Source organism: Physella acuta, unplaced genomic scaffold (assembly GCF_028476545.2).
Source record: "Physella acuta isolate Inbredline_101_S28 unplaced genomic scaffold, ASM2847654v3 ptg000972l, whole genome shotgun sequence".
Taxonomy (NCBI): domain Eukaryota; kingdom Metazoa; phylum Mollusca; class Gastropoda; family Physidae; genus Physella; species Physella acuta.
In genome coordinates, this window is record NW_026732489.1 from 158,024 (window position 1) to 179,482 (window position 21,459).

Sequence of the window (21,459 nt, forward strand, 5' to 3'; positions counted from 1 at the left end):
GAGTCTATAAATTATTGAGTGGGATTTCAGTCACAGTGTTTAACACTTTGTGTTGTGAGATGATTACGGTTTAGTTAGTGAGTTAACCTCACTTTACACGTTGTTAGTTAGTTAGTTACGCTTTCTATCCTGAATTAAATGTAGACTAGATCTAGTTAGCAGAACAAAAGTCTGAACAGATTAACATATAGATCTAGTTATGTCTAGATCGAATCTTTCTATAATCTGCCTTCCATGCAAGTTTCTATCTCGTTTCAAAACAATAATAATGACTCGTCTAAAAATACATGACATTGATAGTAAATCGCCGAACTTAAAAATTTGGTTACGGTACTGTTATTTACTTCCGGTACAATTTTGTATTACGAATTTACGAGAACTGTTTTCCAAGAAAGCGTAGAATTATATATTCTAGATCTAGAAATCTAGATAATAGATAACATTAAAATTTAGTGAATATTCGTTGTAAACTCTAGGTCTAAAAACAGACGAGTGAAACTAGACTAGTTCTTCTAGAATCCCAATCTTAAACTTAAAGTCTTAGTTAATAAAGTAAGTGTAGGTGTAGAATTTCTGTCTATCTACTAGATCTAGTACTAGGTAGATCTAGGCCTACGTATTAGTCTATTAGATCTAGATTCTAGAGTCTAGATTACTCTAGGGTAATCTATCGTTTTAGGTACGTAAAATCGCCCGCGACTAGTAATGTGAAAAACAGGTGACTCCTTAAATTTTAATAATTATTTCACATTTTGAGGAGGATTTATGAAATTTATGTTTTGAAAAATACAGAAATGTTTCCTTGTTTCATTTATGTACCTGTTTTCAAACAATTGAATTAAAACTTTTCAGTAATAAATGAAGACGAGCGATGTTTCCAACAGATGCAACCATGCTCATTTACTAGATCTATAGCAGCCATCTTGTTTAAGTTATTTCTACGTTAACTTATAGTGGGAGATTCAGGGGAAGGCAACTCTATTTTACAAATGGCTGCTGTTTATATAGTATATAGGAAATCCTGCTCACAAACACTGCTGTTAAAAGTTAATTTCTTGCCTATATTGATATAGAAATCTACTTAGCTATTGATTTAGGTTTATTATTCATTTCTATAGGGTAAAGGAGGGCGTTAAGAGCCGTGTGGTATTAAGCCCCAATCAACACCCCACCCCCACAAAACCCCCAATAACATTGCTAATCTACTTCTGAGGTAACAACCACTGCTGTTCTTTGATAACAGAGAAGCAGAGGATTCATTTTATGTAATTTATGACCCACTTGGTCCAATAGGGAGAGGATGAGACAGGATTTAATCCCACTGCTCTTTCCCTAAAATTTCTCATCTCCATAAAACCATTTTGTGAACTTTTTTTCCAAATAGACATAACTTGGGAAACTTCACTTTGTAATAAACCAAATGAGTTTTTCAAGCCCATTCATTGTTCCTGTATTAGAGCATTGGTTGTTGTACATTTTAACACTATTTTTATAGCTATGGCTAGAATAGTTTTATTTTGGTGAATTTTTTTTGCACAGTGATTATTGGTGCCAAAACAAAATGGCTGACATTTGTCCCATTTTACCATGCTGTAAAGTTTTTATCATTATCAGAGTAAAACTTGACTGATCATTACCATAATGGTTTTATTTGTTAGATAATATCTAAATCTACATGAATACATTAATTTTGTCCAATAGCTTGCCTGTTCAGAAAAGTTATAACAGATTCTATAATGTGGCTCTTGAAACCCTATGTGCAAGTTTCTCATTTATTAGACCACTGAATATGACACTGGTATAGGAATAGTTAACACAAAATGTATAAATTGTTAAACAGACTTGTGTCTAAATGATAGAAATACAATTCTAACCTGCTAAAAAGTAAAAATTTAGCCATCTGATGTTAGCCAGGTAATTTTTAAAATGGTACATGTACTTATTACCCCTAAGGGGCAATACAGCCAACTCAGCCCCCGCCTGTTTCTAACCAACCATAAAACTTCTAATCTCTTTGTAGGTAACAGGAATAAATGTTCTTAGGTCTCAGCCAATCTGGGGTGGTATGTTATGTAATTTATGACCCTCATGGTCCAGCAGGGAAGTAAACAGACACATTAATACCACTGCTCCCCCTTACAATTTCTTACCCCCATGATACCCAGCCCCCACCAGTTTCTGGCCCACCATAAAACTTCATCTCTTTGTAGGTAACGGATTACAGTTACAGATCTCAGACAATCTGGGGTGGCATGTTATGTAATATATGACCTTCATGGTCTAGCAGGGTGGAGACCAAAGAGTAATCAGTACCACTGCTCTCCCATCACAATTTCTCACCTCCATGATAGCCAGACCCCACCTGTATCTAACCCACCATAAAACTTCATCTCTTTGTAGGTAACATGGACTAAGTTCTTAGATCTCAGCCAACCAGAGATAGCATCTCCTTATGTAATTTATGGCCCTCAGGGTCCAGCAAGGAGAAAAAAGGGGAAACCAGTACCACTGCTCTCCCCTCACAATTTCTCACCCCCATGATACCCAGCCCCCACCTGTATCTAACCCACCATAAAACTTGTCTCTTTGTAGGTAGCATGGACTTAGTTCTTAGATCTCAGCCAACCTGAGATAGCATCTCCTTATGTAATTTATGGCCCTCAGGGTCCAGCAAGGAGAACAAAGGGAAACCAGTACCACTGCTCTCCCCTCAACATTTCTCACCTCCATGTCATGTTATGTAATGTATAGCACACATGGCTTATCAGGGGAAAGCATTAAGGCAGATTAGTTAGTACCACCCCTTTTTACATACAAGAATGTTAACTCTGGACAGCTACACACTAGTATACTAGCTACACACTAGCCATACTAATGTGCCTACTGTAAACTACTAGACTGTAGGCCCTATGTAGTATATACACCTGCAATTGTATCAATTGTAGACTGGGCCCATTGGAGCCTAGTGATAGCTAGTATCAGTTAAAGTGTGTGTACACAGCATTAACTATTTTGGGGTTAGAAATTAATTATTTTTATTGCGGAGTTAGTCTAAACTAGGAGATAATACTTATTGCCCCATTGCCCGGCTCCTTTCACCCCAAATGCTGATTTCGGGGGTATGACAATAAATGTTCAATTAAACCCATTTAAAGTATATTTAATAGACTTTGTTATTATTTTTATATTGTGTAAGATATGTTAGAATAATTTTGCCATATTTTCAATACTAAAAAATTCTTAGATTAGTAGAGATCTTTAAAAATGTACAAGTGCTAAAAAGTGTGGCTCTTAACGCCCTCCTTTACCCTAATATTTGACACAAATATATGAAAATATACTTTTAAAAGCCTTGACAATGAGGTAACTTTTTCGTACATTACTAGCCGCTGGCCATTTTACGTACCCAAAACGATAGATTACCTACTCTAGATCTACGTAAAATCGCCCGCGACTAGTAATGTGAAAAACAGGTGACTCCTTAAATTTTGATAATTATTTCACATTTTGAGAAGGATTTATGGTTTGAAAAATACAAAAATGTTTCCTTGTTTCATTTATGTAGGCCTACCTGGTTTTAAACAACTGATTTAAAACTTTTCAGTAATAAATATTAAATAAAGACTAGCGATGTTTTCAACAGATGCAACCATGCTCATTTACTATAGCAGTATAGCAGCCATCTTGTTTATTTTTTTTATTGTAAACTTATAGCGAAATATTCAGGGGAAGCCACTCTAACTACTTACAATGGCCGCTTTTTATATAGATAGCAAATCCTGCTCGCAAACACTGCTGTTAATTTCTTGCCTAGATCTATATTGATATATTTAGCCATTGATTTAGGTTTATTATTCATTTATCTATATTTGACACAAATATATTATAATATACTTCTATTAAAACCTTGACAATGAGGTAACTTTTTCGTACATTACTAGCCGAGGGCTATTTTACGTACCTAAAACGATAGATTACCGAATTTCTAGATCTAGACACAGATCTAGATCTAGAATCTAGCTAGATTTAGAATATAATCTAGGCTAGATCTGATCTAGCTCTAGCAGCTAGTCAGCTGCTAATCTAGATCTCGATTCGGATAATATTTAGAGAATCAACCCTTTGAATCCCGGACCGATCGTCCCCCCGGCGTGGCCTCAACCTACCCACGGGCTCGTTGCATTGAGTTAAATATATACTAAAAACAATAATATTAACAATCTCCTTTCAGTCGGTTAGGCCTAAGTAGTAATGTAAAATAAAAGGTTACTCATTATTATTAATTTAAACGAGCCGACCCGCAGCGTATCATACGCCGCTATTTAGTTGTTTTATTTTCTACTTTTCAGTAATTCATAATTTGTAAATTCGACAGTACCAATGCTGCCACTGAAAATATTTGCTTTAAAACACTAACCCCCCCCCTTTCCCCTAACCCCGATACTACACCCCCCCCCCCCCCGTGAAAGCAGCCTCCTCTTAGTTATTTCTTAGTTACCTCCTGTAAGTTTAAAATCGAACTAAATTATCTGCCCCTAATAGAAACCCGGCTGTACGGCTCTTCGATTTGTAAACATTTAGCTTTGTAAAAATTTAGAGTGAACACTGCTCACCAGACAATGTTGGGGTGGGGGTGGTAGTGATAGTGATAGAGAGAAAGAGAGGGGACTGCAAGGAGGCGCTTGCAGCTTGTTTTCTAACTGATCCCAGAAGAGAATTATATATATAGATATTATTATGGCTTTACATAATACAAGTTAACTGTGATATAGATCTAGGCCTATTTTGTGTCAAATATAATAGATAATTGAATAATAAACTGCCAAAAGTGCCAGAAAGCAATGTCTAACGATTTAGACTTTGGTCTAAAGACTAAATATTTCAATATGCTGAATAGGTGCCTATAGGCCAGAAATTAACTTTAAACAGCCGTGTTTGCAAGCAAGATTTTCTAGTATCCTAATAATATATAAACATGGGCAATCTGGTTAAAAGAACTGCTTGATTTGTCACCCTGTTTCAGCCCTGGCTTCAGACCTTTTATGTCTACATGAACTTGAACTGAAGGAGTGTTTATGCTAAGAAAGAAAACACCCTCATCAAAATATCCAGTCTTGTTTGAACTTTAACACTGGACTTACAATTTATTTATATTTGCTTTTTATTAGAGTTGTCTAGGCCAGTGCTCAACAAAATGTATGACCAAGAAGCAGGGGAACAATTCTTCAATGAAGACTCGTTCCAAGAAAAAGCTGTTAGACTTGGTAAGGCCAGATTTTGTAAAATGTAAAAATAAATGTTTATTATCAAAAGATGTTTGCATTCTGTAAATTTGAAATGTTAGTCACTGAATAAATCAGATCGCTATGCAGTCTTTGTGGTGTATACAAAATACCAAAGTTAAGGATATTGATTACAATAACTTTTGTCCAACATTTCAGGATTTATTCGGAAAGTTTATGCCATTCTATCTGTGCAGATTGGCATCACTGCTGCGCTTATAGCTCTCTTTGTCTATGTGTAAGTTCACCCCTTATTGTTATAGATAACAGGTAGACTGTGTAATATATTATCTGTGAGCTTTACATTCAAATTGTTGAGATACTAGAAATAACCATTCAGTCTTTAAACTGACAGTGTAGAGTTTGACCTTAAATCAAATCTCCATACACTATCATTTAAAGTCAGACCCTAGATTACTGCATACATTTGGGTTATGTGCAAAAAGTATTTCCTGTAGTTTTTGTGTTGGTGTCACCATCTAACTGTCACCTTCTGTTGTTCCCCAGAGATCCAGTCAAAGAATACTCAAGAGACAATCCATGGATGTGGATTTTGGCCTTGTGAGTTGTATCCATAATTTTGTCAGTTCAAATCTCAGTTCAGTTGTCATAGATTGTTGGGATAAAATTTTATAAAGATTTCTATGTGACTTAGTCTCCACTTGTAGTAAAATTACCTCTTATGACTTTGATAATTTTCAGTGTCATGACCTTTGTCATCATCATAGTTCTTGCGTGCTGCCCAGACTTCAGGAGGAGATCTCCAATCAATATGATTCTTCTCATGACTTTCGTATGTTTGTTGTTTTTTCATTTGGTTTTTTTTACTGCTAGGGACTGTTTTGTAGTGCTGTTCATTTATTGAAAAAAGTCTGTTAAGTTGTGATAACAATTATAAATTTGTTATGTTGTAGTTATAACAATAACCAACTAAATTTGTGATGTTGTTGAGACAGTAACTAAATTTGTGATGTTGTTGAGACAGTAACTAAATTTGTGATGTTGTAGAAAATAAATGTTAACTTTTTCTGTCCCAGACTGGTTGTGAGGGAATCCTGCTAGGAGCTGTTTCAAGGTAGGTGCAGGTTGGTCATATCAGTAGGGTTGTCCAAACCATGGGCTGGTCAGTAGGGTTGTCCAAACTATGGGCTGGTCAGTAGGGTTGTCTAAACCATGGGTTGGTCAGTAGGGTTGTCTAAACCATGGGCTGGTCAGTAGGGTTGTCCAAACTATGGGCTGGTCAGTAGGGTTGTCCAAACCATGGGCTGGTCAGTAGGGTTGTCCAAACCATGGGCTGGTCAGTAGGGTTGTCTAAACCATGGGCTGGTCAGTAGGGTTGTCTAAACCATGGGCTGGTCAGTAGGGTTGTCTAAACCATGGGCTGGTCAGTAGGGTTGTCCAAACCATGGGCTGGTCAGTAGGGTTGTCTAAACCATGGGCTGGTCAGTAGGGTTGTCCAAACCATGGGCTGGTCAGTAGGGTTGTCCAAACCATGGGCTGGTCAGTAGGGTTGTCCAAACCATGGGCTGGTCAGTAGGGTTGTCCAAACCATGGGCTGGTCAGTAGGTTGTCCAAACCATGGGCTGGTCAGTAGGGTTTTTCATTTAATAGGTTTGTTAGTAGGGTTGTCCATTTAATAGGCTGGTCACTGGGTTGTCCATAACTTAATGCGCTGTATATTGTATCTGTAAGATATTAACACTATGTCGTTTGTGCTTGTCAGATAAATTTAGTTTGATTATTTCAGCCATTATGAAAAAGATGAAGTGTTGATGGCTGTAGGCATCACAGCAGTGAGTCATCATAATGTCCACTCATGTCACCATATGTTGTCTTTGTTTCAATGGTTGCTAGTTAGCAAGTAGGGCGGTTAAGTCTTTAACTGATTGCGAGTTAACATATATGACCATTAGGTCTTTACCTGATTGCTAATTAGCATATATGACAGTTTAGTCCTTACCTGATTGCTGATTAGCACATATGACAGTGTAGTCCTTACCTAATTAATGACTTGTATGTACCACAGGTTGTTAGTATAGCCCTGACAGTGTTTGCATTCCAAACCAAGGTGAGTCTGGTTTTTTAATGACCTTCCTGGAGGGGGGAGGGGTGTCCTTCAATGAAATCATGTTTTTTTTACTTTCTCGTATATACGAAGTATAGAGAAAGTATTGTAATCGTGCAAAAAAAATTGAGATTTTTACAAATCTCAACGTTTTACACCTCACTGATACGGAAAAACATAATTTTGCAATCTTGTCCGTATGTCTGTGTGTCTGTCTGTGTGTCTGTCTGTGTGTAAACACGATAACTTGAGTAACGTTACAGCTAGGTTGATGAAATTTCATATATAAGTATTCTATCAAAATCGTAGATCCTGATCAACTTTTGAGCGACTTCCGATAACCGGAAGTGGTACTTTTTCTATTTTAAATTTTTCAAAAGCCTATAACTTAAGTACTATTTCAGATAGATCAATGAAATTTCACATGTAAGTAAAAGATCTAATTCTCTACCTTCTTTCAAATTTTGAGTAATTTCCGTTGACCGGAAGTACTAATAATTTACGCTATTTCCGATTTCTCAAAAAACGCATGTAAATTTATAAAGTACTAATAATATTGCACACTATTATGCACAATTTGTTTTGGCGTTCGCTTGGTGCGCAATTCTTTTTTCTATGAGATTCTATTCTATTTTTAAAAGTTTAAGTAATTAAAAATCATGTCTATATTCCAAGTTATATAAGAATATTCGAGAAAGTTTAGGGGAGATCACTCCCGGTTTATGTTTCATATTCTTTACACCCCATCCCCATCATTACACAGAGACAAGTCCCACCCCTAAATAGAAGCAATGCTTCAACCTTCTTTCTAAATGACAAGTAATTTTTTAGAGAATAAGAATTTTTTCCTGAAATAAGTTGACCAGGAGCAATATTAGGTGTATACTGATCTATTTTTACAATCAGTGTAGACTATATACAGCGTGTGTAACCGCAGTGACCTTGTGTACATGTGGTCAGCACATTGACCTTCTAGAGTTGCATACATGGACTGTGTGCTTAGCACATTGACATTCCACTATTAAAGTGATATTTGTCCACATGATTGTGTTGTAACCTCGCTGTATCTGTCCACATGATTGTGTTGTAACCTCGCTGTATCTGTCCACATGATTGTGTTGTAACCTTACTGTATCTGTCCACATGATGTAACCTTACTGTATCTGTCCACATGATGTAACCTTGCTGTATCTGTCCACAGTGGGACTTCACAATGATGGGAGGGCTCCTCTTTGTTTTTGTCATTGTTCTCTTTTGTTTTGGACTGCTCTGTGCTATCATCCAAAGCAGGGTAAGTCAACATTTTGTCCACATTTTGTTAGCATTGTAGATCTAATCAATATACAACAATAAGAAAATTAGTTGAAATAATTGTCTCTAGTGAAATGTATTTACTTAGAAATGTATGGCCAAGGCAGATTGTATAATGTGATTTAGTTGAGATGATGCAGATTGTGTGATGTATTTTTGTTGAAATGATGCTGATTGTATGATGTGATTTAGTTGAGATGATGCAGACTGTATAATGTGATTTAGTTGAAATGATGCAGGTTGTATAATGTGATTTAGTTGAGATGATGGCTGATTGTATGATGTGATTTAGTTGAAATGATTGTCATCTTTTTGAATATTTCAGTGGTTGAGCTTGGTTTACTCATCTATTGGTGCTCTGCTCTTCTCCGCAGTAAGTTTACTTTTACCTCTAGATATGGTTGCAAGTTTTAAATTAGCCTATCAGAGGCCATAATGCATAATGCATTTCAAAATTGTTCTGATTTTTAAAAAAAATCTTATAATATTTCTATTTAAAGAAAATATTTGATGTGTCATGATACCACCATTGTTGCCCACTGTGTCATGATACCACCATTGTTGCCCACTGTCTGTATCATGATACCACCATTGTTGCCCACTGATACCACCATTGTTGCCCACTGTATCATGATACCACCATTGTTGCCCACTGTATCATGATACCACCATTGTTGCCCACTGTATCATGATACCACCATTGTTGCCCACTGATACCACCATTGTTGCCCACTGTATCATGATACCACCATTGTTGCCCACTGTCTGTATCATGATACCACCATTGTTGCCCACTGATACCACCATGTTGGCCACTGTGTCATGATACCACCATTGTTGCCCACTGATACCACCATTGTTGCCCACTGTATCATGATACCACTCACCATTGTTGCCCACTGATACCACCATTGTTGCCCACTGATACCACCATTGTTGCCCACTGATACCACCATTGTTGCCCACTGTGTCATGATACCACCATTGTTGCCCACTGATACCACCATTGTTGCCCACTGATACCACCATTGTTGCCCACTGTATCATGATACCACCATTGTTGCCCACTGTGTCATGATACCACCATTGTTGCCCACTGATACCACCATTGTTGCCCACTGATATCACCATGTTGCCCACTGATACCACCATTGTTGCCCACTGATACCACCATTGTTGCCCACTGTGTCATGATACCACCATTGTTGCCCACTGATACCACCATTGTTTCCCACAGTACCTGGTGTTTGACACACAGCTGATGCTGGGAGGAAAACACAAATACTCCCTCTCACCTGAGGAGTACATCTTTGCTGCCCTTAACTTGTACCTGGACATTGTAAACCTCTTCCTCTTCATCCTCTCCATCATTGGCAGTTCCAGAGATTAAAGGTCAAGGTTTATGTGATATACAGCATATATTTAATGTGATTTATTGCAGCCAGGCTTAACAACAGTTAAATGTGATTTGCTTAGGTTGTAAAACATGATTAGGTTGTACCAAGTGATTAGGTGTTTTTGGTGAAATACAATGACTTATCATTTCATTTTACAACATGGCTTATAATCCTGCTCATTTTTTCTTCTTTGTCGTGGGCAAAATATTATAACAGACTTCCTTTGTGGTTTATTAAGTCTTATAATTAGGTGTTTTACATCATCATAATTAAGCTGATTTCGTTGTTTTATATTTGTTTGTTTTTATGATCTGAGTACACATAAGAAAAAAAATCTCATCAAATCTCTCCAATCTGCTTAACAACTCTATTCTCTTCACATTTTTGGTGAAATTTAGAACGGACAATTTTGGTGAAAAGTTGGATGACAAAATTGGTTAAATATTTTATGGTTGTTCTTAAACATTATTAGCATAGCAAGGCAAATATAAAATTTTACCTGGTGATTTAATTTTTTAATCCTGTGATGAAACTGCTTCAAATAGTGATGTGGTTAACCAGTTAATTATAATCAAAATAACCAGCCTGCAGTGTGAACATCTTTAGAGCTGCACAGACTTTGTTGCTCCTTAAAGGGTTAACAGATAATTTATTTTTGTACATGTTGGTATTTGGTGTACATGGTAAGTTCTGTCCAAATTTTGACTTTTGTCAAACTTACCTATTGTACAAAGATTAATTCTTGACAAACTTATGTGAGTAGTATCCAGGATTATTTTTTTAAAACCCTTTACTGTGGATTTGAGTGCTTACTGTACTGTATGTGGTACTGTCTTTTGTGCCAGACTTGTGTTTATGTGTAGAATTGAAGTTCATAAGTAATGAGGTTTTAAACGTATGGACGGAAGCCAGAAACAAGTTTGATTTTGTTTGTATGCTTTTCTCTTTGTTCTATCAAGGGAGCTAATTTTTAAAGTTCATTTTTTTAAATAATGAAAGTTGAGTTAGTGAAATTTAAAGTAATTAAAATCTACCTTTGCTATGTTGAATCAGGCTTCTGTTATTTAATGAAGTGATAGCAAAAAATAAAATACTGGTAGTTCCAGTGACTGCAGAAATTGTTTTTGACATTTAAAATGTTTTTTATCATAAAGCTGTGGATTCTCTTTTGGTTTTTAAAAATTGTTTTCTAGGTGTGATTTTTTTTTATCATATGTTAATTATTACACTATTTAATTTAGACTTTAAGCATTATACAGGGAAAGTTTCATGTGTTTTAGTTTTCAGTCAGTCAGGTATGTGGATATCTAAAGAAAATTTAATTTTAAGTGGCAGGATTAAAAAAAAGTAATTTTACTTTTGGCCATAACGTTTTACACTAGGGCAGTAAAGGGTACATGACATTTTTTTTCTTGTGGGATTTTAACTTGCTTTGGCAGTTTTTCCACCCCCCTGTATTCTTGTCTTTGTTCATTAATTTGAAAAATCCTTTATAATTTAAATAGGATTTTCTGCTTAAACAGCCAATTTTTTCCATTCCAATCGACTGTGCTTGCTTTACATAACTTGAAAGATAAGAATATTCATGAACTTGATGCTCTGTACTTTGGCTCAGTGAGTAGGCCTCCAGCTAGTGGAGCTGTTGACAGATTATTGCTGACTTTTGGTATTTAGTCTGTTTCAGGGATTCCCCTAATGCTAACAATTCCTTCACCTAGGTTAGTTCTATTATAGACCAGATCATTCTTGGATCCTGAGGTGCCACACACTTTAAAAAATATTAAAATTAGAGCTTTAAAAATTAGACATTTAATGTTTTAGGAATCTATATTATAGAAATTTCAAATGTGGAGACCTTGAAATATTTTTGATTTTGATGCTCCATTTTATTTACATTTTCTTGACTGTCATTGCTAGTTGTATTAGTTATCTAGTACAAACTTTGATTGACTATTTTTTAATTACGACAACCATAGTAGTAGTAGTTTCTTTGCTCATTTGTATTTGAAAGTATGTTTTTACTGCATCATTGAAGGTGTTATTCATTTTTTTTTTAAAAGTTAGAAACCAATACTTGCATGCTTTTTGTAATATCCCCTATAATTTATACTAAGATTGTTTTTTTTCCTCAACTTTTTAGTCACCAGAAATATTAAAAACACCAAACAATTTGATGAAAACAACATGTACTTTAGTTTTTATAATCATGTTGTAGTAGCACTGTGCAGGTTTTATAAATGTTTATTTGCCCCTGAAGAGTGGTCTAAGGCCACTGGGTAGAGTTGTGTCCCATCATATCCTTACAGTGGGGTAGCCAGAGTTGTGTCCCATCATATCCTTACAGTGGGGTAGCTTTTTAATTACAGCGCCCTGAAATCCATCCACCAGGAAAGATTTTACAGGCAATCTTTTTTTCCCCTTTGTGTAAATACATTTGCATGTCATAATTTTCAGTACTTATTATATATTCAAGTTTTCCAGTTATTTTTGGAGGGTTACGTTGTCAGCTTTTTTTTGTGCTGACAGTTTCAGTATTTATATCCCAGGTTTTTCTTTTTTATCAATTTAAAAAAAAATTGTGAACTGCCATGTCAGCAAAATCTAGTCAATAGAGATGTTTTAATTTAAAAATAGGCCTATATAAAAAAACAAACCCACTATTGTTTGAATGGCCTGATCAATTTAAGGTTTTAAAAAATAGTCATCTGATTGTTTAAAACAAAAGGGATCATTGATTTTTTTTTAAAAAAAGGTCGTTTGATTTTTAAAAATTGTTACCTGGTCTTTATAGGCTTAATTTTAGAACTGGAAACTTACATTCAGATAATTCAATTCCATTTCGTTTTCTGTTCCTTTTTATAATATGGATTATGTTCTGAAAGGGGTAAATTTTATCTTGTAGAATGTGAAAAGTGTGAAACAAAACACACCTTTCTAACCTCTGTAAATAGAAGATTTTTATTTACCAATCTTTCTTGACTCAGTATTGTAATTTTGTTGTTTCTTGACAAGTTAGGATTCATTAAAATGTTTAAGCTTAAATGGCTTTGTTTTGTTATTATTTAAATGTGCTTTTATTGAACCATTGGGTGCTGACTTCTCATATCCATTTTAAGACTGGATCTGGACAAAAACACACATTTAAGACCTATTTGCTAGTAGCTCCCACCATAATATAGCTTATCACTCAATATTTTACAATTATATTATTACTAATTTTCAAACAGTTTTATTTAAAATATAAAGAAAATAGAAGGGAGAGCATCAAAATTCTTAACCACCAAATTGTAAATAGTATTAAGCTGTATATTAAATGTGAAACCAAAATTTAGAAAACTTACAATTTTTTAAGTGTTTAATTATATATATAACTATTATTATAATTCTATATATAATTATAAGTATAATGATTTAATGTAAAATATTTAAAAACAGAAACCTTTATTTTTTAGTGGTGTGAATAGTTCTGAACCTTTAAAATGCTTCAGAAAAACATGAACCATAATTTACATTGTTTTACACATCAGTCTCCAGTCTATAGAAGTGCCAGACAGGTCACAGATAATTTTGTGGGGGTACTGAACCTCTCACTTGTGTTACCCCCTGTTTAAACCTTTATAAACCTATTTGTTTCCTTGACCTGCATGTCTGTAGTTTTTAGAAACACCACACAAGATACATAAAGTTAAGACTGCAGAGTGTTTAAGTTTTGAGTTATATGACTTAGCTACGATGACGTAGATATTAACTGAACATTGTGTAAGAACATGGCAACCCTTCCCTCCACTTTTGAATGTCCTTGCTTTCATCTTTTTAAATTTGCAGCAGAAGTTGTTGGAAAATTTCTTTCCAGCTTAGGAAGAGACAAAATCTTGAATGTGAAACTTACCTAACCACAATCACAACTAATTGGGGCACCAGTTGTAAACAGCAAAAAAAAAATACGAGCCAAACAAGACAGATTTATTTTTGAAATTTGCTTTTAAACATCTAAATACATCTAAGAGAAGACAAAGTTGATATATATATACAAACATTAGATAAAGCTCCAACAATGATTACATCAGCAAGTAACAATCAAATACAAATTGATCTCGTAGGCCAATTCTGCCTAGTCATCTAGATAGATCTTCTGTACACAAAGGTAAAATAGTGTTGTGTGTCTATGGTGGTCAAAGCATGCAGTACAATTCATGTTTATAAATACCAGCAGTTTTGCCATGGTAGAAATCTTACTGTCAAATTTTAGAGTCGCTATTTAGTTTTTTGAAAACTACAGATATTTTTTCTCAAAGCTAAAATTTGGTTCTCTCTCTGCTCAGTGAACTTTGTCCTTTTCAGTCATTTAACTTAGTCATTACTTTACTCAGTGAATGTAGTAATTTCTTTACACAGTGAACTTAGTCAATTCTTCACTCAGTCAACATAGTCATTTTCAGTCATTTAACTTAATCATTTCTTTACTCAATGAATTCAGTCATTTCTTCACTCAGTGAATTCAGTCATTTCTTCACTCAGTGAACTGTAGAACCTGTGACACCTCCCACAAAATGTCCACAAGATGCTGCAGCAAATGCACAGAAAACATTTGTACAAGCTCCCAACACCAGAATTTTACTTGCACAATTTCAGAATTTTAAATCTTCACATGAACTATATTTTAAAATAATAACAATATATTCTAGTCACCTATTTAACTTTATATTTTAATTTTCAACACTACTTACATCTACCTTCACTGTTAGTTTAAAAGCATCTGTCCCACAAGGTAAACATTCCAGTTAGAACTGTGCAGTGGAGTTAGACTGTTTACCTTTCCTGTGTAGAGCTTACAGTTCAGTGGATTGCTTTTGTTGTCACTATAATTAATGATGGAACAGCCTGGTGTGTTCATGCAAAGAACAGAGCACTCTATTAATGTGTAGGAGTAGCACCCCTTGAATGGTGACTCAACAAAACTGGTGTTTGTCAGAGAGAGCCAAATATTGGTTTCAGCCCCACCTGTGGATTAAGGAGTCAGTTCTACAACACTTCACGAAGTCTACAACCTTGACATTGGAGAAAGTAAAGTGAATGGGGGGGTGGACTAAAATTTCCAGAGGGCGGACACTCTTAAAAGTATATATTTTCTATATAAATTCCATTTCGTTCGGGGGGGGGGGGGGGTAGACTTTCTTCAGGGGGCTGAGTGCCCCCAAAGAGATGCCTAGAAGAAACTCTGCTCTTGTCTACTAATCCACTTAGGTATTATTAGCTAATCCCTGGTAATAAATAATATTTTATGACAATGTAGTAGATGCACTCAAATTTAAGGTAAAAATGTGTAAAACATTAACTTGCATTTATATTAACTTACAACCCTACCTACAATTTACTTTCACCCTTAGATTTTATTCTAAACCATGTACCTTAAGTCCTAGAAATTTTTACCATGTAAACCTCCAACAGTTAGAAAAAAAAAGATATTTTTCATTGGACTTATGGATCATGACATGTTGTAGGGGATTATTAAATGAGGACTGAATACAAGTGTAAAAAATTCAAAGAGCAAATAGTATTAATTGAGCACTAAAATATTCAGAGGGTAGACCATTAAGGTATGCACCTGGAGTCAATGTCTGTCAATTTTTAAATAGCTTTTGTTCAAGTTTATACATTGGAACCCTGTTTGATTAAACTTCATGAGTCTGGGCATGGGGTTGGGCATGGGGCTGGGCATGAAACTTGGCATGAGGGAACAGAAATGGAAAAGTATGCATGTAGGACTTAAAGGTTTCAAAGATCTTTGTCACATGAGGTTGTCCACTCCGAGAACATGAGAAGGTTGATGTCCACTTAACCCATGGAACATAAAGGGGTTAACGTCTACTTACTTAACCTGCGACACACGTCAAGGACTTGGGTCCACAGCAGCGTGACATTGTTGCAGCTCGTTTCCTTTTCTTTCATCAGGTCTGAGAACTCTGTTCCCTCATCACACTTGTACACGGCGTGTGTGCTGTCTGTGGTTTTGATGATGGTCGACTGGGCTATTGGTGGAGGGTTGACGGCACAGAAGAACCCTGAAAAAAAAATCAGTGGTCATCTCAATCAGGGGTCTCCAAACTTTTCAATCCGAGGGCCGCATTAACTATCAAATTTCAGTTCGTGGGCCAGTTTCTTCCAGGCATGTCTTTGGTTTTTCTGGCCAAAGTTCCTCAGCTATCACCAACAAACAATTTTTTCTTGGACAAAATGATCTCCGCGGGCCGGATGAGAGGACTTCGCTGGCCGCATCCGGCCCGCAGGCCGTAGTTTGGAGACCCCTGATCTAAATCATTTACTAAACCATCTTCAGTAGTCAACAGAAAAATAAACCATATATTTACCTCCCCTTAGCGATTTCTATATAAATATAGATTTTCATGGCCATTAGACTTCGACTGATCTGACTAAAATGTTTTGGGTAAAAAAAATCCCGACCTCCAGTTAAAATTCTCCTAATGCTGATGACCACAACATTACATTTTGTGTATGTCAAGTCCATTATTTTCTCCTTGACTGAAATTTGCTATCTGTATAGTCTCCAACATTTTGACCAATTTTATTCTAATTATGTATTGTCTAGTGTTTAATTAATATAGATGTGGCACATGTTTAATTACTTTATTAACCTATTAATTATTTTAAAAGTATTTTGATCCTAACTTTGACACCATTTCTTGTTGTAAGTACGGGCCTACTCTGCTACTGAAAGTGTAACTAATCCTAGCCTTACTTTCACACATAGGTTCCACGTAACTCCAGCTGCCATTAAGATTGCACTGAGTTGACTTGACCGTTGAGTTGTCAGAGGGGAAGAAACATCCTTCCTGGCAAGTAAAAGTTACCACTGTGCTGTACGTGTAAAAACTGGCACTCCCGTTGGACACTGCATTGGTCACCACTGGCGTGTCATAGCACTTTATGGCTGCAGTTGTAAAAAAAGTTGAAATACACATATACATACATTTTAAATTTATAATGATAATTAGTAGTATAATGTAATTAATTTATCCTTCATAAATGTTTAAACAAAAATTGAATCATGCTTAAAGTAAATACATTTTTAAAATTGTTTTTAAATAAAAATTGTAACTAAAAATGTTTTTTTATTGAAGTGTGGTTAAAACAAATGTTAATTATAAAAACTTGATTGTATAGTATAGTAGTGTGACATTTCTGTGGCATATTTTGTTGTTTTTAAAATATTGAAAAAGCCAAAAGTTTTCTTCCTCAGGATCACATGCTAAATGTAAACCAAAAATGGCTTAACTAGGTCATGCTGAGTTTAAAAATTAGAAATTTAAAAAAATTCACAAATGAATATGAAAGTTGGGGTTACAGAACTGAAATCATGACCAATAATATGGCCAAAGTTTGTCTTACTTAAGCAAAATTTCAGAAAAGTAAGACAAAAATATATTTATATTCTCAACATATGCATATTTTATAACGAAATGACTACTCGGAAGAATATTTTTCTCCCCTATGTCTCCACTTAGTCGTCTAAAGATAGCTCTGTGCATGCGCAGTGACATATGGCTAGGGTTAGGGCTAGAATGAGGGTTAGGGGTAGGATTAGGGTTGGTGTTAGGGTTCTGCGGTTGTAAACACACGCATGCGCAGTACCATCGAAAACATCGCAGCGAAGGCAAGTCGTAGTTTCTCTCCATTGCGAATGCATATCGAATGCGTATCTTATTTCGGCTAGCATCGGCCATTTTATAAAAGAGATTCTTAAAATATTGAATTTCTGAATTTTTTTCAGCTTTATTTTTAACTTTTCTTTAATGGTTTCTCAGAAGATGGGAAAAAAACAACACATTTTTAATTAATGTCAAGAATAATTTTTATGTCCCTCTCTAACATGGTTATTGTAATAAATGGATGGCTTGCTAAGATAAAATCTATCCAAAAGATAAAATCTATCCAAAAGATAAAATCTATCCAAAAGATAAAATCTATCCAAAAGATAAAATCTATCCAAAAGATAAAATCTATCCAAAAGATAAAATCTATCCAAAAGATAAAATCTATCCAAAAGATAAAATCTATCCAAAAGATCTATCCAAAAGATAAAAATGTCTTACGCTGACAAGCTGGAGCAGGTGGCTGCCATCGCTTCATCTCATTACATGTCATGTTCCATACCTCCATGGTGCCGTTAAAGTTGTAGGCTATGTTAGTACAGCGGTAGCGCACTGTGTCTCCATACAGAGTTGTGTTGGTCTCTTGGTAGCGCACTGTGTCTCCATACAGAGTTGTGTTGGTCTCTTGGTAGCGCACTGTGTCTCCATACAGAGTTGTGTTGGTCTCATTAGGTATTATCTGAGCATTGGTCACAACAGGGACAGATCCACAGCTGACTTCTACAAGTTTAAAATGTCAAAAGGTAATCATCTGTACAAGTTTAACATGTCAAAAGGTAATCAACTGAACAAGTTTAACATGTCAAAAGGTAATCAACTGTACAAGTTTAACATGTCAAAAGGTAATCAACTGTACAAGTTTAACATGTCAAAAGGTAATCAACTGTACAAGTTTAACATGTCAAAAGGTAACTGTACAAGTTTAACATGTCAAAAGGTAATCAACTGTACAAGTTTAACATGTCAAAAGGTAATTAACTGTACAAGTTTAACATGTCAAAAGGTAATCAACTTTACAAGTTTAACATGTCAAAAGGTAATCAACTGTACAAGTTTAACATGTCAAAAGGTAATCAACTTTACAAGTTTAACATGTCAAAAGGTAATCAACTGTACAAGTCTAACATGTCAAAAGGTAATTAACTTTACAAGTTTAACATGTCAAAAGGTTATCAACTGTACAAGTTTAACATGTCAAAAGGTAATTAACTGTACAAGTTTATCATGTCAAAAGGTAATCAACTGTACAAGTTTAACATGTCAAAAGGTAATTAACTGTAAAGTTTCTCCACAGACTTTTATGTTCCATTATGGCAAGAATTAAAAGGACAAAGAAGGCACACAATGTCCAGATGATGAAAATAAAATAAAAACCAATGTTGTTTGTTATATATTTAAACATTCAGTTTCTGGAAGGTCGTTAGGTTTTAACAGGCCAATAGTTTCCAGTTTGTCCAGTTAAGTTGGTCAAACTTGACTAATTAGGTCCAATTAAGAAGGTCAAAGTTGACTAATTAGGTCCACTTAAGAAGATTAAACTTGACTAATTAGGTCCACTTAAGAAGATTAAACTTGACTAATTAGGTCCAGTTAAGAAGGTCAAAGTTTACTAATTAGGTATAATTAAGAAGGTCAAAATTGACTAATTAGGTCCAGTGAAGGTCAAAGTTGACTAGTTATGTCCAGTTAAGAAAGTCTAACTTACTTGAACAAAGAATCTGGGTGATGTCTGGCAGCCAAAGTTCAAAGTTCATACACCTGCTTGTGACAGCTGTGCTATTGGTGCCATTGAGTTCATGACCTTTGACACAAGTGAAGGTCACATTGGTCATTATAGAGAAGCTGTCATTTTGTGGTAAGGCTACAAAAGGTGCAGAGGCCATCAGTGAGTTATTCATCTTGATCAGTGGGCAGGTAAGGGCTGTAGAACAAAGTGATTGAACAAAATGTTATCTCCCTTTCATTTGATGTGTCTAACACAATTTTATCTCCCTTTAAATTGATTTGTCTAACAACAGAGCCAGATACAATGACTTTTTGCCAGCCTCTCTCTGTGGGCCAGACTCTCAAGTCTCCCAAAGTTTAAATTATAAGAGCATGAATTTAGTCTTGCAGGAAATATTTACTTGTATGTTAATTTAACTACAAAAGAAATATAATATTAAAAATCGTTAATAAAATCTGAATAGTATGTTACTCTAAATTTAATTTTTTTTCAGCAACCAGTTATTTAAAATAAAACTTGAATTGTTTTAAATTAAAACAGTAGCTTAAATTAGATAGTGAAACCAGAATAGTAAGCTAACAACAATTATGGTAAAGGAATATGACATGATTGAATTATCTCCTAAATTAGAAGAAAATCTAAAACCTTTAGTTGAGTACAAGGCGATGTTGTCAGATGAACAAGGAAATCCACCAAAACAAATAGCTGGACACTTCTCATTATCATCAGCCAAAAAATCTCTTGGGGGAACTGTATCCACACACTGACAGACATCTAGGACAAAATATATACATAACTCAATCACCAATGGGATGACATGGTCGAGTGGTAGAGTATAAGACTGCTAACCCAAAAGTCTCAAGTTCCAATCCATCTCCACACAATAGCCCATGTCCCACCAACAACCCATTTCCCCCCCCCCCCCCCCCCCAACAACCACCTTCCAACAACAACCCATCTCCCCACAAGAATGCATTTCCTCATTAAAAATAAAATCTGATAGTAGCAGCAAGTTTTGCCAAAGATTCAAATGTCAAGTGCAGCAAGTTTTGCCAAAGATTCAAATGTCAAGTGCAGCAAGTTTTGTCAAAGATTCAAATGTCAAATGCAGAAAGTTTTGTCAAAGATTCAAATGTCAAGTGCAGCAAGTTTAGTCAAAGATTCAAATGTCAAGTGCAGCAAGTTTTGTCAAAGATTCAAATGTCAAGTGACACAAGTTTTGTCAAAGATTCAAATGTCAAGTGCAGCAAGTTTAGTCAAAGATTCAAATGTCAAGTGCAGCAAGTTTTGTCAAAGATTCAAATGTCAAGTGCAGCAAGTTTTGTCAAAGATTCAAATGTCAAGTGGAGCAAGTTTTGTCAAAGATTCAAATGTCAAGTGCAGCAAGTTTTGTCAAAGATTCAAATGTCAAGTGCCACAAGTTTTGTCAAAGATTCAAATGTCAAGTGGAGCAAGTTTTGTCAAAGATTCAAATGTCAAGTGCAGCAAGTTTAGTCAAAGATTCAAATGTCAAGTGCAGCAAGTTTTGTCAAAGATTCAAATGTCAAGTGGAGCAAGTTTTGTCAAAGATTCAAATGTCAAGTGCAGCAAGTTTTGTCAAAGATTCAAATGTCAAGTGCCACAAGTTTTGTCAAAGATTCAAATGTCAAGTGGAGCAAGTTTTGTCAAAGATTCAAATGTCAAGTGCAGCAAGTTTTGTCAAAGATTCAAATGTCAAGTGCCACAAGTTTTGTCAAAGATTCAAATGTCAAGTGCCACAAGTTTTGTCAAAGATTCAAATGTCAAGTACCTGTTGGTTGCAGGATGATGAAAGGGTATCCACTGTCTCGACAAAATGCCAGACACTCTTCAAAACTACTTACACTAACACCAGGCAATTGGCTGAAAACTGTCAAGTTGCTATGGCAACTAGCATAACTGCTACTAACTGACAGAAGAAAAACCCAGAAACAAGTGAATTACGGTACGGCCAACTCTTTTCAGTAAATTTATCTGAGGTCAACTATTT

General features: G+C 35.3%; 2 protein-coding genes across 2 annotated transcripts; one reads left to right on the forward strand and one right to left on the reverse strand.

Moving 5' to 3' along the window:
* The first annotated feature begins 3,453 nt into the window (after nucleotides 1-3,453).
* LOC131954091 (protein lifeguard 1-like) lies at nucleotides 3,454-13,097 on the forward strand. Its single transcript, XM_059317611.1, has 11 exons — nucleotides 3,454-3,473; nucleotides 5,169-5,264; nucleotides 5,442-5,520; nucleotides 5,790-5,843; nucleotides 5,985-6,075; nucleotides 6,320-6,357; nucleotides 7,030-7,075; nucleotides 7,309-7,350; nucleotides 8,549-8,638; nucleotides 8,984-9,031; nucleotides 9,896-13,097. Exons 2-11 carry the CDS (start codon nucleotides 5,195-5,197, stop codon nucleotides 10,046-10,048), a joined length of 711 nt encoding a protein of 236 aa, XP_059173594.1. The 5' UTR covers nucleotides 3,454-3,473; nucleotides 5,169-5,194; the 3' UTR covers nucleotides 10,049-13,097.
* Nucleotides 13,098-14,039: 942 nt separating this feature from the next.
* Nucleotides 14,040-19,643, reverse strand: LOC131954089 (sushi, von Willebrand factor type A, EGF and pentraxin domain-containing protein 1-like). The gene is made up of 5 exons (XM_059317609.1): nucleotides 19,431-19,643; nucleotides 18,167-18,445; nucleotides 16,813-17,004; nucleotides 15,929-16,117; nucleotides 14,040-15,056 (listed from the first exon to the last, which is right to left on the reverse strand). Exons 1-5 carry the CDS (start codon nucleotides 19,621-19,623, stop codon nucleotides 14,797-14,799), a joined length of 1,113 nt encoding a protein of 370 aa, XP_059173592.1. The 5' UTR covers nucleotides 19,624-19,643; the 3' UTR covers nucleotides 14,040-14,796.
* Nucleotides 19,644-21,459: the final 1,816 nt, after the last annotated feature.

What these genes read in the sequence shown, in the direction of transcription:
- LOC131954091 (XM_059317611.1), top strand. Translation starts at nt 5,195, where the DNA reads ATGTATGACCAAGAAGCAGGGGAACAATTCTTCAATGAAGACTCGTTC. An exon ending in ATAGCTCTCTTTGTCTATGT is followed by an intron (nt 5,521 to 5,789) that starts GTAAGTTCACCC and finishes GTTGTTCCCCAG; the next exon opens with AGATCCAGTCAAAGAATACT. An exon ending in TGGCTGTAGGCATCACAGCA is followed by an intron (nt 7,076 to 7,308) that starts GTGAGTCATCAT and finishes TATGTACCACAG; the next exon opens with GTTGTTAGTATAGCCCTGAC.
- LOC131954089 (XM_059317609.1), bottom strand. Translation starts at nt 19,623, where the DNA reads ATGAATAACTCACTGATGGCCTCTGCACCTTTTGTAGCCTTACCACAA. An exon ending in CACCCAGATTCTTTGTTCAA is followed by an intron (nt 18,446 to 19,430) that starts GTAAGTTAGACT and finishes TTAAACTTGTAG; the next exon opens with AAGTCAGCTGTGGATCTGTC. An exon ending in ACCTGCTCCAGCTTGTCAGC is followed by an intron (nt 17,005 to 18,166) that starts GTAAGACATTTT and finishes TTACAACTGCAG; the next exon opens with CCATAAAGTGCTATGACACG.